A 24,474-nucleotide genomic window follows, 5' to 3' on the forward strand; every position below is an offset into this window, starting at 1 on the left:
CTATACTGGAATCACAGCATTAGTGTTTACCACCTATGGAAATGAAAGAGGAAATATAAAAGGAAGCCGAAATCACTTTTCAGCAAAGTTAGGGAGACTACTGTGAGCAGGAAGGAATCTTTCAAATTGTATTTAAAACAAGAAAATTAAAAGAATATAAGGTTTAATTTATTAAATGTCAAAATATGATTAATTTGTCAAAATGGAAAAACAATTTGAGAATCAATAAGATAAAACCATCAGATTTAGTCATAAGATATATTTGAAACAGGAAAAAAAGAGGCAGCATTCATTGCCCCAGCAGATAGTTTGTATGAAATGTACTCAGAGAGATTAATTTTGTCCATCAGTATTTTTCATGAAAAATAAATGAAGATGTTCCCATGCTAAAGTACAGTCCTCTGGGTGGAGAGGGCTCAGTGGACAATCTGTCTGAATTTGAAGTTATTGTGAAAGCAGCTACAGATAAAATATTTAAAAAAATATATAAAATGGTCTCATAAAATACATAGAAACCAGCACAACCACAAAAACTCTAAAAGAGTTCAGGAATAAAGTGGTTCATCTACTAGTGATGTAAATTCTTACTTGACTGGACAGTAAATAAAATAGAAGATTAAATTCAATAGAGAAAAAGGCAAAGGAAATAAAGTGCATTATAGATAATGTGAAGAAACCTATGCTTCTGAAGACAAGAAATCCTAGCTTTGCACATAAAATGACGATCTCTGAATTGACTGCTTTGGCTTAGGAACAAGACCTTGGGATCATTATGGTTTTATGGAGGTGTCATTTCTGTGCAGTCAATGTTCCCTTAATGCCCCAAGAAAAAAGAATCTAAAAAAATCACATGGAAGAAACAGAGAACAAAAACCAGATAACAAAAGAGAAAACATTATTATTAAACTGAATAAATGCACTATTTGCCTGCATTCCAGTGCTCTCCTCTCCCTACCAAAAGGCTGTCTATATAGATGGGAAGAGTTCATTGAAGGAACTTCAAGGCATTGGAGGAATTGAAGACTATCTCAGACACAGAATTGACTGTGTTGGCTGGGATTCTTTAGCTTGGGAAAGAGATGACTTGAGAGGTATAGTATAACATGAGCCAGGTTCAAAGCAAACAAAACAATGTTTTCAAACAGAAAATAGTAGATTCTGTGTAATAATATTGAGGCATTAAAGAACTCTACATGGGTTACAAGGGAGAATGGACAAGTTTTAAAAGAAAGACCCATTACAGGCCACTAAATGGACAACCTACAAAAGAAACAAGACACAACATAGAAAATAACCAGAAGTTGAGAAATTACTGTATAATACCATATATACTTGCTCTGTTCCTACTTCCCTCTGGCTGTCCACTTAGGATAGATATACCTTATAATCTGAACAAGAAAAACATCTGCATAATTTAAAATTTTCATAATACTTTGTTTTGTTGTTGTTATTTAGTATTCTAGTCTCTTTATACAGTGTCCCAATATTTTGGGACATATTTATATTTTTAAAACAAGAAGAACATGGCTTATTGGATGAGCTCATTGTCTGAAAGTCACATGATAAAATTATTAATATTCCTCTTATAGCTTTTATGTCTGGGAACTTTAATCATGACTCAAAATTCTGCCACATCTGATATAAATCATAGACAGAAAAACTATACAATAATTGAAATACTAAATCTGCCCCAAATGGTTTGGTAATACACACACAGAACAAGAATCAGAAACTGAGGCAGCTATAGCAGCATATACTTGCTACACTGCTACATTGTATAACAGCTCTACAAATAAACGATGGGACAACATGAGACACAATATTCATTTGGTTGTACAAAATTGTTAGGGAGCATGGTGGTAGAAGGGTATTTGTGAGGAAAAATGAATACCAGTTTGCAGGTATTTACACATTGAATACATTTTAAATATGATGAACGATTAGAAAAGAGCCCACAAATTTCAAAGCAAACTAGAGGCTAATATATTGTGTTAAACACATTTGTATGGCAAATTTCATCTGCTGTAAAGAAATGGCAGATGTAAGAAGGAGTAATCTGTGAAATGTACTGAAATCAAACTCAAAAAGTTTATGACTGATGTAGCAGAGGCAGATTCACCAGAAAAATAAAAATGGAAAAGAAACATGGTAGAAGCTGAGGAGAATCATTACAATAGATATGGCAATATCAGAGCTGCATTTTTGAAAACCAGAGAAAGAGAAGATTGATGGAAACAAGAAGGGAGATGAGCCTAGACAAGAATTTTAGCTGAATGGGAGATAGGAAAGCTGCATGTGAGGTATGTTTTACATGGAATGTTTCAGGCATGACTTCAGTGGCAGAATCTGCAGTGAGGTTTGAGTTGAGGATGATGTCCTCTGTATGGGTATGAGTGACAGTGACAGTCTCATAGTGGCTAAGTAGGTAGGCATACAGCCAGGGTAATATGTATGCAAATATATCTATATTGTTCAGAAAGCTTTTCTACTGAAGATGCATACTGTTGGGTTTTACTGGGTTTTTTCACTTTTCCTGGACTCTTTTACATGTGTACCATGTAATCAAAACCCCCTCATAATTAATTGACTGAGGCTGAGCATTCCTTAGGAATGCAAGAAATCTCTCAATGTCCGATGGGAACTTTTCCTGGTAGTGTTTGACTGAAGTAGACCTTGTCTGCACTTTATTTCAAAGTCTTATTGTTCAGAGACTGTTCATACTGAATTTTCTCCCCTTTGTAATTTAAAAAGCAAGAACATCTGATTCAGTCTTTTTCTCTTTATATTTTACCATATAATACTAGACAAAAGAGATCACTGAAAGAGTTTGCTGTAATGGCACAGTTAAAGTGTAAAAGCTGTAAGATTTCTCTTTGGAAAGATATTTGAAGAGGTCAGTCTCCATGCTAAGCATGGTGATGTTTGGATAGACAAAAAAAAGAGTCTGCCATTTGGATTCAGACAGGTAGGTCATGGCTTTAACTGTCTGCTCACTGAAAGGAAAAAAAACAGATACAAGATTTCATACTATTATTCTCCATTTACAGTTGGCAGATAAGTTAAAAACAGACTTACTCTTTGAGTTTATCCCCTACTTGAGGAAATATTGCACTTTTTCCTTTGAAAACTCACCAATTTCATTAAACTAAGAATAATTTATTTGAGTGTGACTGTATTTTCTGCTGACTTGCTATTGTGTAAGTCCTTCTAAAATAGTCTTTATTGAGCCACAACAAAGATTCCTTTTTTCTTAAGGCAAAAGTACATGCAGAAGATACTGTTTTCTCTCCTTCTCCAGCAGTTGAACAGCAGCACTGAAATGAAAATTCAGATATCTACTCTTGCAACAGGCTGCACACTGAAGGCTCAGCCTGAAGACAACCACTGGAATGCTGAGATAATTCAAAGACTTGATGTGTTTGACATGACCTGAAATACTGAAATATTCCTAGGCATTTTTTAGGCATTATGTTAGTGATGGAGCTCCCATGACATTTTCATACTAGATATACTATTTCAGATCGTTACAATATTCCGCTAAAAATTCTCTTTTGAGATGAATTTTTGTATGTGCATGAGGGTAGTACTTGAAGGTGCTAAACTGGCAACACTTAGAATCTATTTAATGGATATATATAGCAATGTCAGCTCCCAGCAGTTTGCCAGTAATACCACATTTCTTCTACCAAAAAGGCAACTGAACATTTCAACATCCCAGGGTTTCTGCTGAGAATGGCAAAGGCCTTGCAGAAATAAAATCAGACATTCTGAATGTTTCTTTTATTTGGAGCATGAATTTTCCCTTCTTTTTCCCTTACTTGAAATAATCTGACTCTACTAGCATCTACAAAGGGGGAATTACCTTTTAATAGTTGTTTTAATAGCTAGAAACTTCCAAAGAATGATGAACAAAATACAAACTGGTAGTTCTACTTAATTTCTGTGTTGTATGTTTTATTTACTTCTAATTACTACATTTGGATGATTTGTTAGTAAGCCCTGTCTTTGCAGTGCTCAGAAGGTTAGAGAAACAGTGAATAAATTTTAGGCACTTTACAGTTCTTTTCATTTTATTGATGTGGGTTTTTTCCTGTTGAGGAATGAGGGCAAGCATGCAAGCTGACTACAGAAGATAACAAAGAGTGTGTGTATGTTATTTTCAGAAATGAAAGTGTGAATATGCCTTTGGAGAGGGAAAAAAGGAGAGGGAAAAATATTTGGGACAAGAAAACGTAAGACAGGCTAAGAGGGCTTGAGTCATGGGACAGAGTACAAAAGAGAAAAGGAGGAAGGAGCAGTTTAGGAATGTGAGGTGCTACTGAGGAGCAGAGGCAGGCAGCCATCAATTAACTTCTGTTTGATTGTTGGAAAAGAAATGAAATTTAGCAAAATGTTTAATTATAGTGAGTTGTGTGTGAACTGGTTTGTTAAAAAGTAGTTTTGTAGCCGTTGAAAGTGTGTTGGGTTTTGTGTGTAACCTAGCAGGTAGTCTTAGGGATTTAATAAACATTTAAACTAGTGCAGGAAAGTAAGAATGCTAACCTGTCTGGAGGCAGCATACAATGCTCTTAGAATAAGATAAGCAGAAGATTAATGATCTTGTTTGTGAACCAAGGAATGTATCACAAGGGGTCAGTGACTAGGCAAGGGGAATGGGGAACTGTTTCTTGGAGACTTTGTTGTGAATCGCACGTATAAGAGGGAAGCACCCATACATGAAATCGGGGGCTCGGGCTTTGGGACGTGAGTCCCCCAGCTCCCTGGGCCCTTAATAAAGCACCCACAAAACTTAGCCGAGTTTTGTGTCATTTATCAATCGGGCAACATGATCACCTATTCCTGCCAGAACTATATCCTTAGAGTCTGGAATAATCCTAGCATTGCAGCCTGTCCCAGAGGGCTGAACTGAAAGTCCATACATCTGCTTTGACATTCTTATTTAAAGGATTCATAAATTCCTCCATTGTTCTACAGGGTGCTCCTCTCCCACTGTCTGTGCTGAAAGCTCTCATTCATTGAAGCTGCCTGCACTGCTCAGCCTGAGCTTCTCTGTGGGCCAAATTTGGAGGCAGTTCTTTTTACTGTTCCTTCCTATTATATGTGATTTGGGCTGTCGTGCCAATCAGTGTGCATGGGACAAAAGCAGAGGCTTGTCCATTGGCAGGGAGGAGATTCAGCAGAACGTGCTGCTGCACAGTACGTTCCATTATCATGGATCTGAAGAGTCTCAACAAAAGGATTGAGCCCTGCTACTTGTCTCTGAAGATTGAAATGGTGTGTGAAGGGAAATAGTAGGATAGGGATTGCCAGTCAAAAGGGAAAAAAAAATACACAAGGAGTGAAAAGCTGACATACACAACTCCTCATTGAACAGGAAAGCTGGTCAGTTTGGAAGAAAATACTAGAGTTCATTGGCCAATAGCATATTTGGGTAGGGCTGGCAAAACCAGATTCAGGAAAATAATTCACTTTGCAGCCACACCTCCTATGTAGCCAAAGAATTGATGGAGGGAGCAGGAGCAGTGTGAACACATCAGCTGTGGATGTAGTAATATGCTACAAAAACTCCAAGAAACTCAAGCATAGAATTAAAACAGAATTCACACTTACCTTTGGAATTTTCTGTCCTTCCAAAATACTCAAAGTCAGAGACACAGAAAATTATTGTTGAAAGTATTTCAGCTGCATAATTATATCATATACTAACCAGCCATCTCTGTGCTATATTTATACACCACCAACAAGCTTACTCATCTTTGCAATGCCAGGAGGAGTTTTGGCTCTGGTACATGCAGCACTATGCTAAATGTAGCCCAAGCTCTGGCCACAGAACATATACTTGCCAAACTTTATGTCCCCTCCACTCTTCACCATGATAGGGAAGATGTGTGCTAATGTCTTTACAAACAATTCCATGAGTGAAGGTATGGGTGAATTAGAGATTTTTGGAGTTCACTTGAATTAGCAATATGAATTAACATCTTTGAAATGGGTCTTAATGTCTCTACTAACTTCAAGCACGGTTTTGTTACAAAGCCCATTCAGCTTGGCTCCTGGAACAAGTGGGAGTTTCTGAATTGTTGTAATGTGTTGTTAAGTTTTTTGTATTGCTCCCCCATTTTATGTATTGTTTCCCCCCTTTCCAATGTAAGATGGTTCTGCCCTCCCCAGTTTTCCCGCCACAGCCCTCCTGACAGTTTTGTTGCTATGGTTACCCCTGCCCCTGGGTTTGTCAGTCAGTTATGTGATTTCTCCTCCCTTATTTCTCCTTATAAGTAAACTTTTTCTCCTCCCTGGGCCCAGTCAATCACCCCCCACTCCTCCTAGTCTTCGAGAACCTTCTTCTCTCTGGGGGTTGTGGTTGGCTGTGGTCCCGGGGCCCCTCCTTTACTTTGTATTTATTGGATATTTCTGTATGCCCATTATGTTAAGTTCCTCCCTATACCTTTCCCTATTGGTCTGCTGTGAATCCCTCCCTTATCCACCCCCCTATCTTTAAAACCCTACTTCTCCCGCTCCTCAGGGCCATTTTGCTGGTTGGCTGTTCCTCGGTTGGTGCCCCTGTGTCATCGAATAAACCGACCTTCGCCCCCAGCAAGGTGTGCGGCTCCTTCTTCTCGTCCTTAAGCAGTGAGTCCAGTCCGCAATCCAGCCCAGCCTGAGGCCAGGACGCCAAAGGGGGTTGGCACTTTATGCAGTTGGGGTGTCGGCCACCTCAGCTAGCCGGACTTCGCCTTAGTGGCCACATACACACTGCTGCACTGAATTTTGAGCAGCAGATTTGCTACAGAGCCCAATTTGACTCCTGAAACAGAGAAGTCGGTCTGCACAAACCTGAACTTCTGAACTTTGGGGTGAAATGACTGGTTCAAGGGGGGAATGTGTGGTAGGCAGTTGTACCTCCCTAGTACCTCAGCCAATGGGGAAAGGAACAGAGCAACACACAGCTGGGAGTTTAGGATAAGAGGACGCTGTGCCCTCTGAAACCCTGAGAGAGAAAATCCTGCGGGCTTGTGTGCCCCAGTGGACTGTCTCTCTTTATTTGAATAAAGTTACAGATTCCTGTGTCTCCTTTATGGATACTGGCTTTTCATAGCGTGATTTTCCGTACTGCCACAGAACGAGTTTGGCCCTACATTTATCCATCATTAAACATGTTATAGATGAGTGATGAGGCAGTTGGCTCTCACAATTAAGGGGTGAACATTATATGTATTTAAAGAGAAGTTTTGTAGATGCATAGTTATGTTAATGTAATATGTCCTTCCCCCTTGCATTGTTATCATGGGATGGCTTTGGTGGTAGGGCATCTGGGGAGGGTTGGCTTGTTACTATAGTAATATCGACCTCCAATCAAGATGTAAGAAAGTGATCTCCACCACTAGACAGCAAGGAAGGAGTCAATTGGCAAGACTTTAGGAGGGGCTAGAGGTATAAAAGGCGAAACATCCATTTTGAAGAGCATGTGGCTGAGTCAGAGGGGCTCCCTGCATTGTAATTTTCCCTTATTTAGTCTTTTTATTATATTTTTTGTTAAGGTTTAAAAAAAACCTTTAAAATTTTAAAAAGTGAGCAGTCGTTTCTCAGACACACATTTTCCAATTTTAAAGCTATTACAATCCTATTGGAAGCTTTCCTGTTTAGTACTATTCCCAATTCTCAAGCTCTTAAAAATAGCTGTGAGCCAGAGCATCAGTTCCTTTAAAACTTTTGTGCAGGTGGCTCATTTTGGTGGTGTGCTGGGAGAGGCAAAGGGGACTCTGGAAAGTGTGCACGCAGGGGCCAGAGACAGCCCTGGCAACCGAGGCAAAGCTGAGACTCTTGCAAAGGCAATGGCCCACATTGCTGGCTTTGCTGTCCACCTCTAACTGTTTTGTGCTTTTAAATTTCCAGACTCATGTGATGCGGTCAAACAATTTGTATTGTCATAGAATCACAGAACGATTTGAAGGTCACCTAGTTCCAACCGCGGGCTAGGACACCTTCAAATAGACCAGGTTGCTCAGTGCCCCATCCAACCTATCCTTGAACATCTCTTCCCAATTTTTTTTTCTCTTCCCAATGCACTGGATTGCTGTTCTTCAAAAGTTCAGGAATGAGCTTGCCAATGCAACAGAGCCCACGAGAAACTCAGCTCCTCGAGCAGGGGATAAATGAGAACAGCTGTTTTAACGCTTTCTCGTTTCCACACGGGGAAATGGAGCAGTGCCGGGGTGGTTTTTAGAGCTGTTTTTGACAGGCAGTGCCCTGACAATGAGCGGTTCCGCGCTGAGCGTGTGCGATCAGCGCCGCTCCGGGCGGCCCCGCCGCCGCCACCCCGCCAGGCCGGGCGGGCCCGCGGGCACCGCCGCTGCCCGGCTTCCCCCCGCTGTGCGCACGCGCCCGGGCGGCGCCTGCGCGGCGGGGCGGGCGGCGGGGCGGGCGCGGGTCTGCATCCGGGTCGCCGCCGTGCCCATTGTCTGGGGAAGGGGCCCGGGGCTCGGCGGCGCTGCACCCGAGGGCCCCTGCCCGCCCGCCGCCCACCCGCGCAGGCTTTAGTAAGTGATCCGCAGCGGTTCTGCCGGCCGCGCCCCGCGGGGGCGCCGCCGTGCCCGCGGAGCGCCCCCGCCCCCGGGGGAGCGGGCGCATCGCCGTCTCTTGGGCGTCCCACGGTCCCGGTGCGCGTCTCGCTGCGTCTGGTGCCCGGCGGATCCCGCCGCGGCTCGTTCCCGGTGGATGCTACTACCATGCTTCTACCATGTTCCCCAGCGCCCGCGCAGCCCTGCCGGGGCCGCGGCAGCCCGCGGTGCGCGGAGCCGGGTGGTGCGGGGCGCCTGCAGGGAGCAGCCGCGCTCCGCCGGCGGGGCCGACCCTGCCCGGCCTCACCTGTGGCGGCGGCTGTCCCCGGACCCTGCGGCTGCATCTGCCGCCCGCTCTGGGACTGCCCCTGCCTGGCACGCCCGTGCTGCCTGTAATTTAAATGCCCTTAGCGGTGCTGAGCGCTCTCTATGCCAGCCAGTAACAACACTGTTTTTTTCCCTGCAGTGGACCGCAGTTCGAAGAGGAGACAGGTGAAGCCTTTGGCAGCTTCGCTGCTGGAAGCTTTAGATTATGATAGCTCTGATGACAGTGATTTTAAAGTTGGAGATGCTTCAGGTAAATATGTTTTCTCATCTCCTCTCTTCAGAATTATCTCATTTTTGGTTTATGGTTGCTCATTTAATATCATTTAGGAGGCAGAATTGTAGTGAGTCTGCTGGGACTTGGAGCCCCTTGAAGGGAGTGACTTGACTGGATAACTGGGAATCAATACTTCAGTCGTGATTGTTTTTTTACAACAGAAACCTCATGATTGTGAAGCAAGTTTTGGTAGAAACATTTGAGTAGCTTTTGTGCAGACTGCCTTAACTGTATTTGCTGCTTTTGGGTTCTTCAGTGTAGGGAAGTTTTTGGAATAGTCACTGTATTTAGTATTGAAATAAGAACCTAAAGCCATTTTGTTTTGAACAAGTCTGGATAATAGTTTGTTTTGGACTTATGAACTTGACTTTTTCTCAAGGTTAATTCTATTCGGTGAGTAAGAACCTAAAGCAAAAAGATAATCTGTTCTGGTTTTTATTGTTTTTTTACAATAGACTAACTTAAGATGTCCATTCAGATAGAAATATGCAGAAAAGTGTACACATTTCATACTAAAAGGAAGTCCTTATCACAGAGAGTTGTTGCTTTGCAGTCTTCTCTATATGTGCAGATTCCTATATCTGCAGTGAGCATTCACAAAAACTGAAAATAGACAAGATGGCCAAAATAAAATCAGTAAACTCAAGTATATTGAAGGAAAGGGGAGGAAGGGATAGGACCACGTTGGTCAATAAACTGCACATTAGATGTTCTGTGGTGTATGCTGAGGGAAATTAACAAGAATATGCAGGATGTATAAGATGTGAGGGAAGCGTTACGACAGCTTATCAGATAACTTGACTTTGTTATTTCTGCATTTGGGATGCTGGTGTATCTTTTGTGTGAATGTATAGTGCAAAAATATTCCCATTTAAAGGCTTATTCTTTAGCATTTGGCAGGTTCCTCTGCATTCCTCTGATGAAGTTAAAAATTCTTAATAATAATTCACCCAATGTCAGGTTTAAAGTATGCCCTAGTGCTCCTTGTTTGTTTTGGTTTGGGTGGTTGGTGTTGTTCTTCTCAGCCCCTTTTCCCCTAGACTTAGATATATTTCCCTTGGTTGTTCTGGTAAGCAGGCTGCAGTGGCTTAAGAGAGTAAAACTGATGTCATCTTACAATTTCATTTTCAGACTTTTGGGGGCTTGTTTCATCTACTCTTTTAATTCTGTTCTGAGGCTTTTTGATCCTTTCTTTTGAATTAGGATATAATTTGCCATGAAAGAAAATGATTTTTAATTACTAAAGAAAATCTCTGTGTTTTGGAACAATAATGTAGGCAGGATTTAAGGGAAGATGAGGATTGGAAAGGGAGTATGGGTGATGAACACATGATTCAGAGCAGTATATTAGTTGGTCAAAGGACAGTAATTTATTAAAAGTAATGTGTACAGCTTTCTGACTCAACATTTTGTGAGTGCAGAAAATTAATTTGTAATTGCTATCCTTTTTGACTTTTAGGACATTGTATATGTACAGAGGGGGCTGGTCAGTATCTAGCCTTGAGTGTATTTCAAAATCAATTTCATTTTGAGGAAGTTGAATGGATTTTCCTTTAAATATGCAACACTGAATTGAAACAAGCATATGAGGAAAAAACCAAGTTCTACTAAAAATGTTTTTTCTAATTGCTGTTTTGCGTTGCTATATCTCATGAAGTGTTGTTTTAGCATTTCCAAACATATATCTGTCATTTGTAGGAGAAATTAATGTTCTGTCTAATAACACTTTGAAACAGCAAGAGAATTTGACATCTTATACTTTATATGAAGATTATCAGTGTGGAAAAGGAAATTTGTGAGGGCTTGGAGAAGTTGGGGGATAGAAAGTTACTACAAATAAGAGTTTCTTACATGTAATACAAGTTTAAATGAATAGTTGCAGGAAATCTGAATCAGAACATCTGTACTGGTTTAAAATGAAGCTGGTATAACATACTTTTAAATTTGTTTACACTTAGTCAATTTCAATTTGGCTGGAGGAAGTGATTAAATAAAGGGATTTTCTTACACACACACACATACACATATACACACACACATACAAATATAGGACTCTCCATGAGCAGTCTGTTGCAAATCAGTGTTTAGTATTTGTTTGAGTTCAAAATGACATTGTATAGTTTGCTTACAAAAGGAAGTGTGTCAGAAGTAAGAAACAGTCTGCATTGAGTATGAGCATTAATTATACTCTGGTAATTCCACAGGTCCATGACATAGGTTTATGTTTATTTCATTCACAAATGCACGTATAGGTGTTTAAAACAACAAAAAAATTTGAAAATTAGGTTAAAGGATTATTTAATTATGGAGTTAAAAGAATTCTGAAATTGTTTTCTCCCTGATGTCTGTGTTGTGTCCATATGTGTGAGCTTTAGGATCTCCTAAAGGTGATATGTACTAGTAAATGATACTATGCAAATGTATAGGGACCAAACCCAGAAGACCTCAACTTTTACACACCTTCATTGTTCTGCCAGATTTCTGGCAATATGCAAGGCAGTAAGGTTTGGAGAAGTTGCTATTAAGTACTTTTAGGAAGCAGCAGGCATTTCTGATTTTTTGTTTTCAGAGTCTTGGCACCTTGGTACATTTTTTCATTATAAAAAATATATCAAATCACCTAGCCCATATTTCCACCAAAAATTCCACAGGCAACATGGACTTTTGGTTTCAGTGTAATTAATTTCTTTTCTTTTGGATTTAGGTCATACCAGCAATCAGTTGGCCTTTTCTGCTTAAAAGATCTCAACATTCTGACATCTCTTTAGAGAAATTGATTTAGAACTGTTACATTCTTGTAAATTTACTTAATGTAAATAGTTTTCAAGCCTCTGGGATTTTCATTATGTTTATACTGAACAAAGTAATTTTTAATGGCTTCTCTGTTCCATTAGTGATGCCATATTCTGAAGTGGTTTCTGTAAACATTTTGAAAAAATTGTTCCATTAGAAAAACTGTCCTATGTAATCTTAATTTGGGATCAATCAAAAGAACTGTCCCTTTGGAGTCGGAATGTACAAACATGTGACTTGAAATGGTGGTGCTGAAATATACTCAACCTAAAGCTTTTAATAGTATCTTTTACAATACATGTCAGTTATTTGAAGTTTTTCTTGTAAGTTAACTACAGCATGCTTTGGGGAGTCCTTTTTTTTCCTGCATTGCGAGCAGCTGGAGATACACTGATGTCAGAAATCTGAGTACTGGTTTAGAGTAATTCCCAGCAGGATTCCAAAGCAAGAATTTACCACTTTTCTTCTCTCTCATCAGTAAATTCAGTCAGTTTTCTCAGTGCATTTACTGAAATTGAAATCATACAGAGGAATGTAGTGGTCCCTGAGCAACAGTCACGTGTGAGTTTAAGGACTGGTTCCTATTGCAGTGTAGCTGAGAAAAAAATAACTGAATGTTGCCTGTGAAGAACTCAATCCTGTCACTACTTCTGCTACTAGACTTGTTGACTAAATTTTTTTTTTTTTGGTGTTGAGTGTGAAGCCTGATATGCATATATATTATGTACTTATGTACTTTTCTTGCAGTTGAAGTCAGTGGAAGATCTGTTTTTAAAACAAGAAATGATCTACATAAATGCATATATTATCTATTTTAAAAAACTGTGTCTTGATCTAGAAATAAAAAGTTGCAAATATCATTATCTTTATGTAACTTGTTTCCTTTTAGCACAGTGGAGATTACACTTTTCCTTTCCTATGCAGAATATTGTAATATAAAGAAATGATTGTGAATGATCAAAATACTGTAGTGTTTAACAGTACTGAAATCTTGATGAAGAAACAAATATATTTGTTTTTTAGACTAAAATGTTAGGCAAGAGTAAAGTTGCAAGGTGTTTAATAGACAGTGAAGGTAGAAGAAGATATTGGCCAGTTAATTGTTAGTAAATGATGATGTATTTCCATATTAATGTCTAGTTCCTGAGGCTGGAATTCACAAGAGTTTTTTCTAATTGAGAAAATGGAAAATATCAGCATATATGTTATTTTGGAGTATCTTCATTCCAGGTAAAACTTTTGTCTGCCACTCTTAAGTAAAACTTTGGAGTCACTGACAAGATTTTCAGCCTCCATTTTCATTGTAAACACTGAGATTTCTGTTATTCCAGGTGCTTGCTGACAAGCAATTGGTAGGGAACCCAATTTCATCAGTGTTCTAACCTTGTAAATGAGGCACTTCCTAATGACTTAAGTCAAAATTGGCAATCTTTAGTTTTGAGTGGTTTTCAGTACATCTACTGAAATGCCATGTGACATAATTATTGCTACTGTAAAAGTGAGGAAGCTGCTTACTAAATAACTTTCCTTTGTTCTCTTTCCATCATTTTTTCTATAAAACTAAATAGTTGTTTTCTGGGATGTGTAATTGTGGTTCCGTGGTCAGTTTCATCTCCTGCTCTGCCCAGTCTCCATCTGCAGTTAATAAAACTTAGATACTTCTTTTCAAAACATTATTTGAGAAGAAAGTTTCTCTCTGTAGGGCTGTAGCATCTTAATCTATAATGCTTTGGTTTTGTGTGTTTTTAATCATGTTATTTTGGACAGTTCAATTTTTTTAGCTGCCAGCACCACTGATGTTGAATTGCTGGTAGTCTGCCAGTGTTTAATCATCATGTGCAGCAAAATAGCATAGAAAGCCAGGGGCATGTATCTAACTGGTGTGTTAGATTCTCTTTCTTGGAACTATGTTGCAAGTGAGGTATTAAGCCTTTAGTTCTTGCTTATAGTTTTATTGATTGTAGCATAATGGACCTCTGTGTCGAATAGTCAAATGTAGTCACGATTTTACCAGTTACACAACTCTGCCTTTGGTAATTTAAAAATTCTTTTTTTTCCATACATGACCTAGGTTTTCCTGCCTCCTTTTTTCCCAGTTATTATATTGTAGCTTTCTAGTTAGTTTAAGCATTTCCTTGAGGTATTATGGAGTCTTTATTTGTGATATCTAGATCAGATGTGTAGGAAGTATAGCTACTTTTGCATGTTTGGTATGGCATCTGTGCCAAAGATATTTTGTGGTACTGGAGCTGTTTTTCTGTAAGGAAATTTATGGCCATAGGCTGTTGATAAACACTTCAGTAGTGCTTTCCACATTTCCCATCCATCAGGATGCACCTGGGTGGGGGTTTGTACGTGTTGCTTGACATGGTGTTTTAGCAGAGATCACCAGGTAATTTCACATATCTTGTCAAAGGCTACTTGTTTGCCTTGTGGTGGGGGAAAAAGAGGGTAAAGGACCAATAGATAAGATGGTGGTGGTGGTGGTGTGACATTAACCTCACCTGCATCCTGGTTTTTGTCATTGCTCTCAAAAAGGGAGTGTAAGGCCACTGTAGCATATTTGTCACGTGGTAGCTGGATTATTATTGAATAATATTATTTAGCAGCGATAACTTGGTAGTTGCTTTCTGTGTTGCATGATGAACTTTTCAATGTTCCAGGATCCTTGATTATATTTGTTGTAGGTAACTTTGAGAACTTCGGAAAGACTCAACCACATAGGATTTGGTGCCAATAAAAGAACTTCCTAAAATGATTCCAAGTGCTTCTTGTCTACTATTTGGAATTTGTTAAGCTTTGTTAGTGGAAGAGTCAAGTCCAAAATTGAGTCCATGATTGCCTTTAACCAGCTTATCCTTTAGAGTTCACTTAAGACAATTAATAAAGCTGTTTTTCAAAGAGCTGCTTATTAAGCTAAATACTGCATTGAAGAACCAGACTGTCTCCTGTGAGTGGTTGGCCAGGTACTTTTGGAGTGCAGCTCTTGCTTTCTGCATGCATTAATTTTCTTAGAATGTTGAAAAAATACCTGGAAATTGTGGGGTGTCATATTTAAAATTATAAAATGGTCCTGCGAAAAACCCTGGGAGGATTTTTTTTGTTGAGTCATGTAATGATTTCAGTAGGTTTACCCTGAAGTCTTGTGCCTCATACATGTTATATACAAGACTCCACAGCAGAGCAGAGTGTTTCTTTATTACACTTCTTTTTTTGCATGTTAGTTCTGTAGCATAATGTTCTGTTCTTTTCAGGATTATCCTCTTTAGATTTGAGTGCCACCTGCTGTTGTGCTTAGTACAGCCAAAGATACGAAGTATAGAGGAATAAATGATGTCTTTCTCCCAAATGTTATCTCTCCTATTTGTCCTCAGTGGAACTCTGTATTCTTCACTATTTGATGGTGTATCTAGCCCCATCTTTCACTTAGAGTAGCTTTACTTCTCTCCTATAGGGAATGACATGATATGGTTGCCAATTTGAAAGAGCCATTCTTTAAGCATTTCTTTCAAGGAGAAAATTGTATACTGCAGCCTCTTCCTCAGTAAAAGTGCAGCTGACAGAAGAAGACCTGCAAAAATTGCTGTTATCACAGAATAGCTCTTTCTAGAAAAGCACCTATCACAGTGGATGCATTCAGATCAAGGAGAGATATCTCTTACTATAGATATCTCTGGTGTGTCTATGAATGTATAAAGGAGAGTAGAAAGCAAAATGTGCAGGCAGAAGGCAAGAGAAATTGAAGGAGAGGAGTGAAATAGTGCTTATTTGCTCTCTGCTTTAAATTATTGCATTGTGTATTGTTGATGTACATGAATCAATGTTAGTAAATTAGAGGGCTGTTAGAGGTCGAACTATACCAAGCTATTCCCTCCAAAACAAAATGAAAGCTTAAATTGACAAGAAATCTAAGACTATTTAGAAATGCATCAGCACAGTTAAAGCATCAAAACAAACGTCTGTCATAGATTTACAGTGGGGAAATAATGAAAGCTAAGTTAAAAATTTCAGTTAAATTTAACGTGACACAATTTTGTATTACCTTATTTGCAGTAAGGCAAATAGTGCACATAGGCACTTGGCACCTGTGAAATGAGATACAAAATACACTGTGCTTTGAGCATACAATCTGTGATATGTCTAGTCTATGAGAGTATAGCTTTAGGAGTTACTTGTAAAATGTTTATGGGAACTGGCGAGTATCATAAAATTTTAGAATTGTGTACTCTGGAAAAGACTTTTTGAGGTAGAGTCCAACCATTATCATAGCACTGCAAAGCCCACAACTAAATCATGTCCCTAAGTGCCACATCTACACATCTTTTAAATATTTCCAGGGTGGTGACTCAGCTGTTTCCCTGAGGAGCAGCCTTTTTTGTGAAGTTTTTCCTAATAACCAACCTAATCCACCCCTGTTGCAACTTGAAGCTGTTTCATATTGTTCCATCATTTGTTACATGGGAGGAGAGACTGACCCACCCCTTGCTATGCCTTCTGTTCAGGCGGTTGTAGAGTATGATAAGGTCTTTCAAAAATCCTCCTTTGTGCAAGACTTCTGCTCCAGACCTTTCACCAGCTCCACTGTCCTTCTCTGGACATACTCCAGCACGTCAGTGTCTTTCTTGAATTGAGGAGCTCAGAACTGGACACACAACTGGATTTGGGGTGTGGTCTCACCAGTCTGAGTAAAGGGGACAGCAGCTGCCCTGGTCCAACTTGCTTCACTATTGCTGGTACAGGCTAGGATGCCACTGCCCTTCTTGGCCACTTGTGCACATGCTGGGTCTTGTTCAGCCAAATGTCAGCCAGCATCCCCCACGCTTTTCCACTGAGCAGCTTTCCAGCCCCTCTGCCCCAGTCTGTTGTGCTCTGTAATCTTGATGGCATTCAAGATGATGTGCTTCCATGACTTTCCAGGGTCAGGCTGACAGACTGATTGGAGTTCCCTGGATACTCCTTCTTGCAATGGGTATCATATTTTTTTTTAAACTCCTAATCATGTGTAACCTCCCTGGTTAGCCAGGATTGCTGGTAAATCATTGAATGTTGCTCATGTGGGCCCACAGATGTGTGTGCATCTGAGAGATGTAGCAGATCACTGACCATTTCCCCTTGGGTTGTGTGCTTCATTGTGCTCCCCGTGTTGGTCTTCTAGTTTAGGGAAATGCATATGCAGAGAACAATGGGTCTTGGTGTTAAAGACTGAGGCAAAGAAGGCATTGAGTACCTCAGCCTTTTCCTCATCCATTGACGCTGCTTCCTTCCTCGTTCAGTAAAAGGTGGATATTGTCTTTAGTCTTCATTTTGTTGATTATGTATTTATTATCTTTTGATTATGTATTTATTATCTTTTATAGCAGTAGTCAGATTAAGTTCTAATTGGTCTTTGGCCCTTCTAATGTTTTCACTGAAAATAATGTTTCTCTCTCACATCATTCCTGTAGTCCTCTTGTGTTGCCTGCCCCTTCTTCCAAAAGAGCCAAATTCTCCTTGTTCTTCTGAGTTCCAGTCAAAGCTCTCAGCTCTCTGTTCAGTCTTCCTCACTGCTGGCTTATATTTCAGTGCATAGGAATGGCTTGATCCTGTCCTTTCAAGATTTCCTTGAAGAATGTCCAGCCTTCCTGGACTGCCTCCCAAGAGACTGTGTGCTGACCAAGCCTCTCAACAAGGCATCATCTCTCTGAAAGTCCAGGATAGAAGGGGGCCAATGCTGACCCCTTGCTTGCTTCTCTGAGAACTGAAAATTATCATTTCAAGTTCACTCTGCCCAGAACACCTTCCAGTCATCACATCACCCACAAGGCCTTCTCTGATCACAAGTAACAGGTCCTGTGGGCAGTCTTTGCTAGTAGGCTCCCTCATTGTCTATGTCGGGCAGTTACCTTCCACATGCTCCAGGAATGTTCTGGACCAGTTCCTCTCTGCTGTATTGTGTTTTCAGCAGACATCTGGTAACTTGAAGTCCACTGTGAGAATGAGGGTTAGTGGTTGTGAGACTATGGACTGCTTATAGACTGTTTTGCTTTCCTCTTCATCCTGGTTGGGGTGTATTTAACAGACTCCCGCTAGTATTGCCTTGTTGGACTTTACTGAGTCTTGCCCTTAAACAGCCATATTGTTCTTACACCCTAGACAGTCAAAACACTCCCTAACATATGGGGCTACCCCACCACCTCTCCTTCCTTGCCTGTTTCCTCTGAAGGGTTTATAGTCACCCAGTGCAGCACTCTGGCTGTCCATGTTATCTAATGTCTACTGCGTGGCAGCTGTGTCATAGGTTTACTGGTGCTCAGTGGCTTTCTGCTCCTCCTGTTTGTTACCTATGCTGAGTATGTTGGCGTAGAGGCGCTTCAGCTGGGCTACTGATCTCTCCAGCTTTTTGGGGGAACAAGCTCTAAGTCTTACCATGATCATTTTCAGTAATTATCAATCTATGATATTTTCTAACATGTAATAACCCTTGTGTCTTTACTGCTGGAGGGATCTCCATTCCCTACCTCCACTGAGGTGACAGACCATGCTAGACCTTTCTAGCATGTTGTTCCCCAAACAGTGGTGTGCTGTCCCCAGGCATATCTCTAGGGAACTTGGATTTACTCCTTTCCCCCTTCAAGTCTAATGCAGCCTTTCAGTGAGCCCTGCTAACTATGCAAGGATCCTTTTCCCCCTCTTTGTATCTGGTGTGCCCTGTCTGTTGCCAGCAAGCTTGGTATCCTATAAACTAACCCATGATCAAAAAAACATTAAAGATGAACTGAGTCAACCCCCTGCCTTGGTCAGAAACTTACTTCACTGACCAGATTGTTTAAAGCCCCATCCCATGTGGCCTTGAATATTTTCAATGATGGGACACCTACAACTTCCTTGGACAACCTGTTACAGTGTCTCACCATGCACATTGAAATGTTTATTGTGTCCAATCTAAACCCTACCCTCTTTCAGTTTAAAACTGGTTCCCCTTTTACTGTCACCACAGGCCTTAGTAAAAAATCTCTCTCATAAGCTCTGGTCTCCCTGGAGCCTTCTCTTCTCCAAGCTCAACCACCCCAACTCTTTGAGCAGTTAGACTCCTAAATTTATGTCTTCATGGTGTGTTATAGCCTTCTCACCATTTTTGTGGTGTTTCTGTGGAGGTACTCTCTCTTAATGAGGAAAGGCTGAGAGAGCTAGTTCGGGTCATCCTTAAGAAGAGACGACTGAGGGGGAGCCTCATCCATGTCTGTCAGGATCTGAATGGAGGGGGTTGAGGATTGGCCAGGCTCTTTTGTGTGCCAAGCAATAGGACAAGAGGCAATGGGCAGAAACTGATCCACAGGAAGTTCCACTTGAATCTGAAGAAAAACTTCTTTAGTGTGCAGGTGGCTGGGCACTGGGCAGATTGTCCGGAGATGTGGTCTTCCTCACTGGAGATACTCAAGAACTGTCTGCATGCCATCCTGGCCAGTGTGCTCTGGGATGACCCACTGTGGTCCCTTCCAGCCTTACTCATCCTCTGATTCTGTAGCCAAATAAATTATTGTAACTTGAAAGCAGTTATTTTGGATTGCCTGTTAGTTAATACTGGTTTTATTTCTTGTGTATGCCTGATTCATGTTCTACTCTTTGAAAACTTCTCTTAATTATCTTGTACTTTGATTACTACAATTAAGGCTAATAGGTATGGAGAAATGACTGAGTTATGTTTTTGTCAAAGACTGTGGAAAAAACTTGTGTTTTTTCTGGATCTCTAAATGTTAGAACATATGTTGGAAACTTCTAGTTTTTATTAGATGGTAAGGGGATGGATAGTTTTGTTGTCCTGATCAGTAATAGTAGCACTTAGGGCTTTTTATATTTTTGTCAGTAGTTATATAATCTCCTCACTGAATGCTTCCACATTCAGGCATATGCAGAAGCAGGCAAAACTGACCATTATTTGGAAGTAACTACTTGCTAATCATTGGCAATGTTCTTTGGGGTGGAAAAAAATGCCATAGGAAATGACACACTGTGCACACCTACCTCAGTGTCTGTTTATTTGGATTTATACAGAGCTGAGTGTACAGAGAAATTCTCTGTGTAAGGTGATCCTGAGCGGTGGAGATTTTTTGGGTTGCAACTATAGAAATTAAGTTTGTTTGGTTTTTTTTTAAATTTGTGAGTATCGACATGTCCCATCTTTGCATCTGCATGACAGTGGATCAAGAACAGTGCTGGCTTTGAGCAAACTGAAAACTGTAGCCACTGCCTAATTGATCTCTGCATTGGATCAAGAAACTATATTTTCTTTTTAAAATTAAAAAAAAAATATTTTGAATTTTCCTTCATTAAAACAATACTATGAATGAAAAACAGTAGATTCATATAAGATGAGAGATAGCAAGGTGGATGCTGTTTATAAGGTTTAACAAGTTCACATGTAATTTTTCAATATTTTTTACATATGCTTTATAGTAAAAATGTCTCTTTTTTATAGAAATAATTTTCTCTGTTCTTTTCTGTTTCTCATGTTGGTGTGTGTTAATTAATGAAATAGTGAGTACATGCAGAATAGTACCATATGGGTAGTGTAAGGTTAGTGCATTGTAGTGCAGCTGCAATGTTGAGTGAGGCATAGTTTATGTGGGATTAATAAGTGAACTAACCTTAAAAATTAAACGAGCCCTCAAACCCAGAAAAACAAAGATGTATTAAAAATTAAGGTATGGGATTATCTGTATTATTATTAGAACTAGCTATATAATCCATTCATTTTGTAATTTCAAACCTCTTCTATTGGATAGCTCTTTTATTTTGAAGATGTAGAAAACACCTCCAGAAATTAAAAACTGGAATGTTCTTTCTTTAAGATGTGACTTCACATGGAAATTACTGCTACTGCTTTTTGTTAATATGAGCTACAGTTCAAAGGAACATACAATGCTCATTTAATAAGTTCTACCATCTTTTTTTTTTTTTGCATCTTAAAGTGCACACATGTTTAACAGATTCTCAACATAGCACTCGAAATAGCAATATTTGGACATCAGCTGAAATAATAGGTGGAATACCTTATGAGGGAGGAACATGCATCATTCTTTTGTTTAACAACTTGCTTCAAGAGATTTTATTTTTGGGGGTTCATTTGTGTCGGAACTTTTTTTAAATTTTCATATGCTCAACAGATTCTGAAGGAAGTGGTCATGGGAGTGAAGATGCATCTAAGGACAGTGGTGAAGGTTCCTGTACTGAATCAGAAGAAAATATCTTGGAGGAGGAACCGGCCGAAGAGAAAGTAGAAGAGCAACAGCCGAAAGCCTCCACTGAAGAGGTGCCAACAACAGACAAAGAGGTAATTAAAACTGAAAAGAAAGAGCAGGAAGATGAAGAAGAAAAGCCAAAAAAGAAGAAAGAGAAGGAGAAAGCAACTGAACCCGATCCTGTGGCTGATGAGCAAACAAATGAACCAAAAAAATGGAATTTGCGCAGGAACCGACCGCTGCTGGATTTTGTATCGATGGAAGAGCTGAATGATATGGATGACTACGACAGCGAAGATGACAATGACTGGCGGCCTACTGCTGGGAAAAGAAAAGGAAAGAACGCGCTGAAAAAAGAGGGGAGTGATGGAGATAATGAAGATGATGAAGATGACGGGAGTGGAAGTGATGAGGATGACAATGATGAGGAAGCTAATGAGGAAGATAATAGCAGCACGGCTAGTGATGGCGGATCCAAGAAGAAGAAGAGTAAAGTTCTTAACAGGAATAATGCAGATGATGAGGAATTGACAAATGATAGCCTGGCTCTTTCACAAAGCAAGAGTAATGAGGTAGTGCAACCAACTTTCTATAATATATCTGTTGACAAATGGAAACTACTCCCCAGTAGCTATGCTGTTAATATTAGGAGTTAAACTGATTAGCTGGACTTGTGTTCACACAATAATAAGTGAAGCAGGAAAGATTATGCTAAATAGGCACTGCATATTAAATAACCTTGCTTGGACCATTTGACCAATCTAATGCCACTAAAGTCAGTAGTGGGACTTCTCTTGGCTTTACAGAGATTGGACTAGTACTAAAACAAATAGGAGGTCCAGTATGCAAACCAACATATGTTAGCAAGTATTCTGGTTCTGTTTTAGTATAAGTGTTGTATATGAAAGTTAAAAGCATCTGTGACATAATCATAAAATAGATGAATGAGGCATTATTCTTTGCGACAAACATCAAAGTCTGAATAAAGTTCACTTATGGAAAAACGCACACTAGGTTTAAAATCAAGTAGAATAATTACGATAATTTATGTTGGATTTGCTCATAATAGTCACAAATGAACTAATATCTTACCATACTAAAGCATTTGGGTACTAGGATTATTATATTAAATATTTTCTGATTGCAGAATGTGAATATTATATATATGTTTAATAAAGTAACCTTTTTTTCCCTGTGCACAATTACAGTTGCCCTGAAGATTGTGCCTGTGGAAAAATTAAGATACCAGGTTGTCACTGTGGCTGACTTCATGTTCTGCAATAGCAAAATTCTGAACAAAATAAAAAGAACTGCTATAAAATCTATATTCAGTTTTTGGGATATAATCACAATGTCAACATAACCTTTGAGAAATGATAGTGATATGATATTATTAAAGGTTCTGCAGTTCCCTTTAAACTTTATTTTAATGTGTAAAATGACAGGGAACTAAACAGTGTTTGGATTTGGTCCATTTTAGATAATTTGATAGGTATTATATATATTTATATTTATTTATTATTGCAAGTGAGCTGAGCTGTTTTAGCTATTAGTAGTAATTGGGATTGAAAAAAAAGGATGATTTGTTTGATTATTTTTTTTCTTTTTTAAACTTTTTGTATAGGCATCTTCTTTCCTTATCTTCTTTCCTTCTTTCCTTAGGCTCTGTGATTCTCTTATTATTTCCTCCATTTTCTTGGCTCAGGAGCTGAAAGTACTCTACCAATACTAATGATCAGAACTTGTAACAGAGAGAGGCAGTTTTCTTGTAGAGTTGCTTCCCATATCAAAGTGGAGATGTGCAACTACATTTTTAGTGATATATTCTTCAGTTTAATTTCCATTGGCTTGGAAAAGCAGACCTGTTTCAGAAACCCAGAGTTGTCTCTGATGTATCTTCCTTGAAGCTTCTTAGTAGATGCATCGATATCATATTCTGTTCATGCCTTAGATTTAGAACAGTGATCAGAACATAAAATCAAAGTTGAAATTTTGAAGTTCAGATTATAGTTTTGTAACTGATAATTTATCTTTTTTGCATGTTAAGTGCTGTACTGTGTATATCTGTAGACTGAATTCTAGACTGGAAGGTTCAGATTTCTGATACTCAGTAGACTGTATTGCAACAGTATACTCTCCACTGCTACAATATTTTAAAGTAGTAAAAATGGAAAAGAGTAAAAAACATCTTGTCTAGCAGATATATCTATCAAAGTCTCATCACACTGCAGAAACTGAGTTCTTAGAAAACTGAGTTCTTAGTCAAATCCATAATAAATTTAGGAAAGAATGTCCAGGTAATTAGTTCTGAACATATTGTAGTGTCCTTTATATGCATTCTTCCTTTCTTTCCTCGGCTTATTTTTGGAGGATGGAAACCAGGGAGGGTGTTGGGGAGGGGTTGTTCTTGTTTTCCTGATGTTTTTATTTGTTTGCATATTACAAGAGTATTTTGATTTTAATGTACTGTAATTAAATACTACACACTTCTCTATTGTATTTTGCACAGAATATAAACTTAGCTTTCTTCCCTAATGAGGTCAAGCATCATTAGTAGGTAAATGGTGCTTTTCTGTTTTTATAATTATGACCACTTCATAATTATAGGACCACTTCATATAAAAATAGGACTCTTCTATTTTCAGCGAGGTGGTGGTTGTATTTTTAATTTTTTCCCCTTTAAAGTTAAAAGTCTGTGGGCATATAGCTTGAAAGGCTCACTTTCTTCATTAATACCACAGAAATGGGAGTTACTTAGTGATCCAGCTGAAATAATTTCTCCCACTTCAGTAGGGAGCAGGACTTGCTCAGAAGTTGCAGCAGTTACTGTTATATGTACAAGTTTCCATGTTTTGGATGAGTCTCAGGTGCTTATATTGACTAAAAGCAGAGGAGAGCAGCACACTTTGCAGATCATTCCCTCTCCGTGCCTGCATGAAAAAATAAGCTGCTCAGCTGGTTTGTTTGACCTGGGGTAGCTGTCTTCCCATGAGGTGAACCTTAATGGCTGGGGATCCTAACATTAGAACAAAAATGTGATGCCCTTTCATCATTGCTTTTTTGTTTAGGTTTTTTGGTCCATGTTTTTTGGCCCATGTTCTCACTGCCTATATAGCTGGTGTTATTTCAGTGTTTTTACAATGCATTGCTGTTTCTTAATTTAAAGTAATACTTTGGTTTTTTTTTTTTTTTTTTTTTTAATTACCAGACCTTGAGCTTCTATAACAGTAGAGATTACCAGTGTCTTTTAAACTTCTCTCGGTGAAGCCAAATAACAGTTTAAATCAAAGTTACTCTCAGCAAA

General features: G+C 39.3%; 1 protein-coding gene across 5 annotated transcripts in view; it reads left to right on the forward strand.

Moving 5' to 3' along the window:
* Positions 1-8,395: 8,395 nt before the first annotated feature.
* Positions 8,396-24,474, forward strand: part of PHF14 (PHD finger protein 14) — a 161,078-nt gene continuing 144,999 nt past the window's right edge. For 4 of the 5 annotated variants that reach the window (XM_059476047.1, XM_059476039.1, XM_059476056.1 and 1 more), the window contains exons 1-3: positions 8,396-8,537; positions 9,025-9,135; positions 21,096-21,742. In XM_059476047.1, the coding sequence (XP_059332030.1) occupies position 8,537; positions 9,025-9,135; positions 21,096-21,742 (759 nt within the window). In that variant the 5' untranslated portion in view covers positions 8,396-8,536. Of the gene's footprint in view, positions 8,538-8,987; positions 9,136-21,095; positions 21,743-24,474 lie in introns of those variants that run through there. The other variant, XM_059476032.1, reaches the window with a different exon arrangement.

Source organism: Ammospiza nelsoni, chromosome 1, assembly GCF_027579445.1.
Source record: "Ammospiza nelsoni isolate bAmmNel1 chromosome 1, bAmmNel1.pri, whole genome shotgun sequence".
Taxonomy (NCBI): Eukaryota; Metazoa; Chordata; class Aves; order Passeriformes; family Passerellidae; genus Ammospiza; species Ammospiza nelsoni.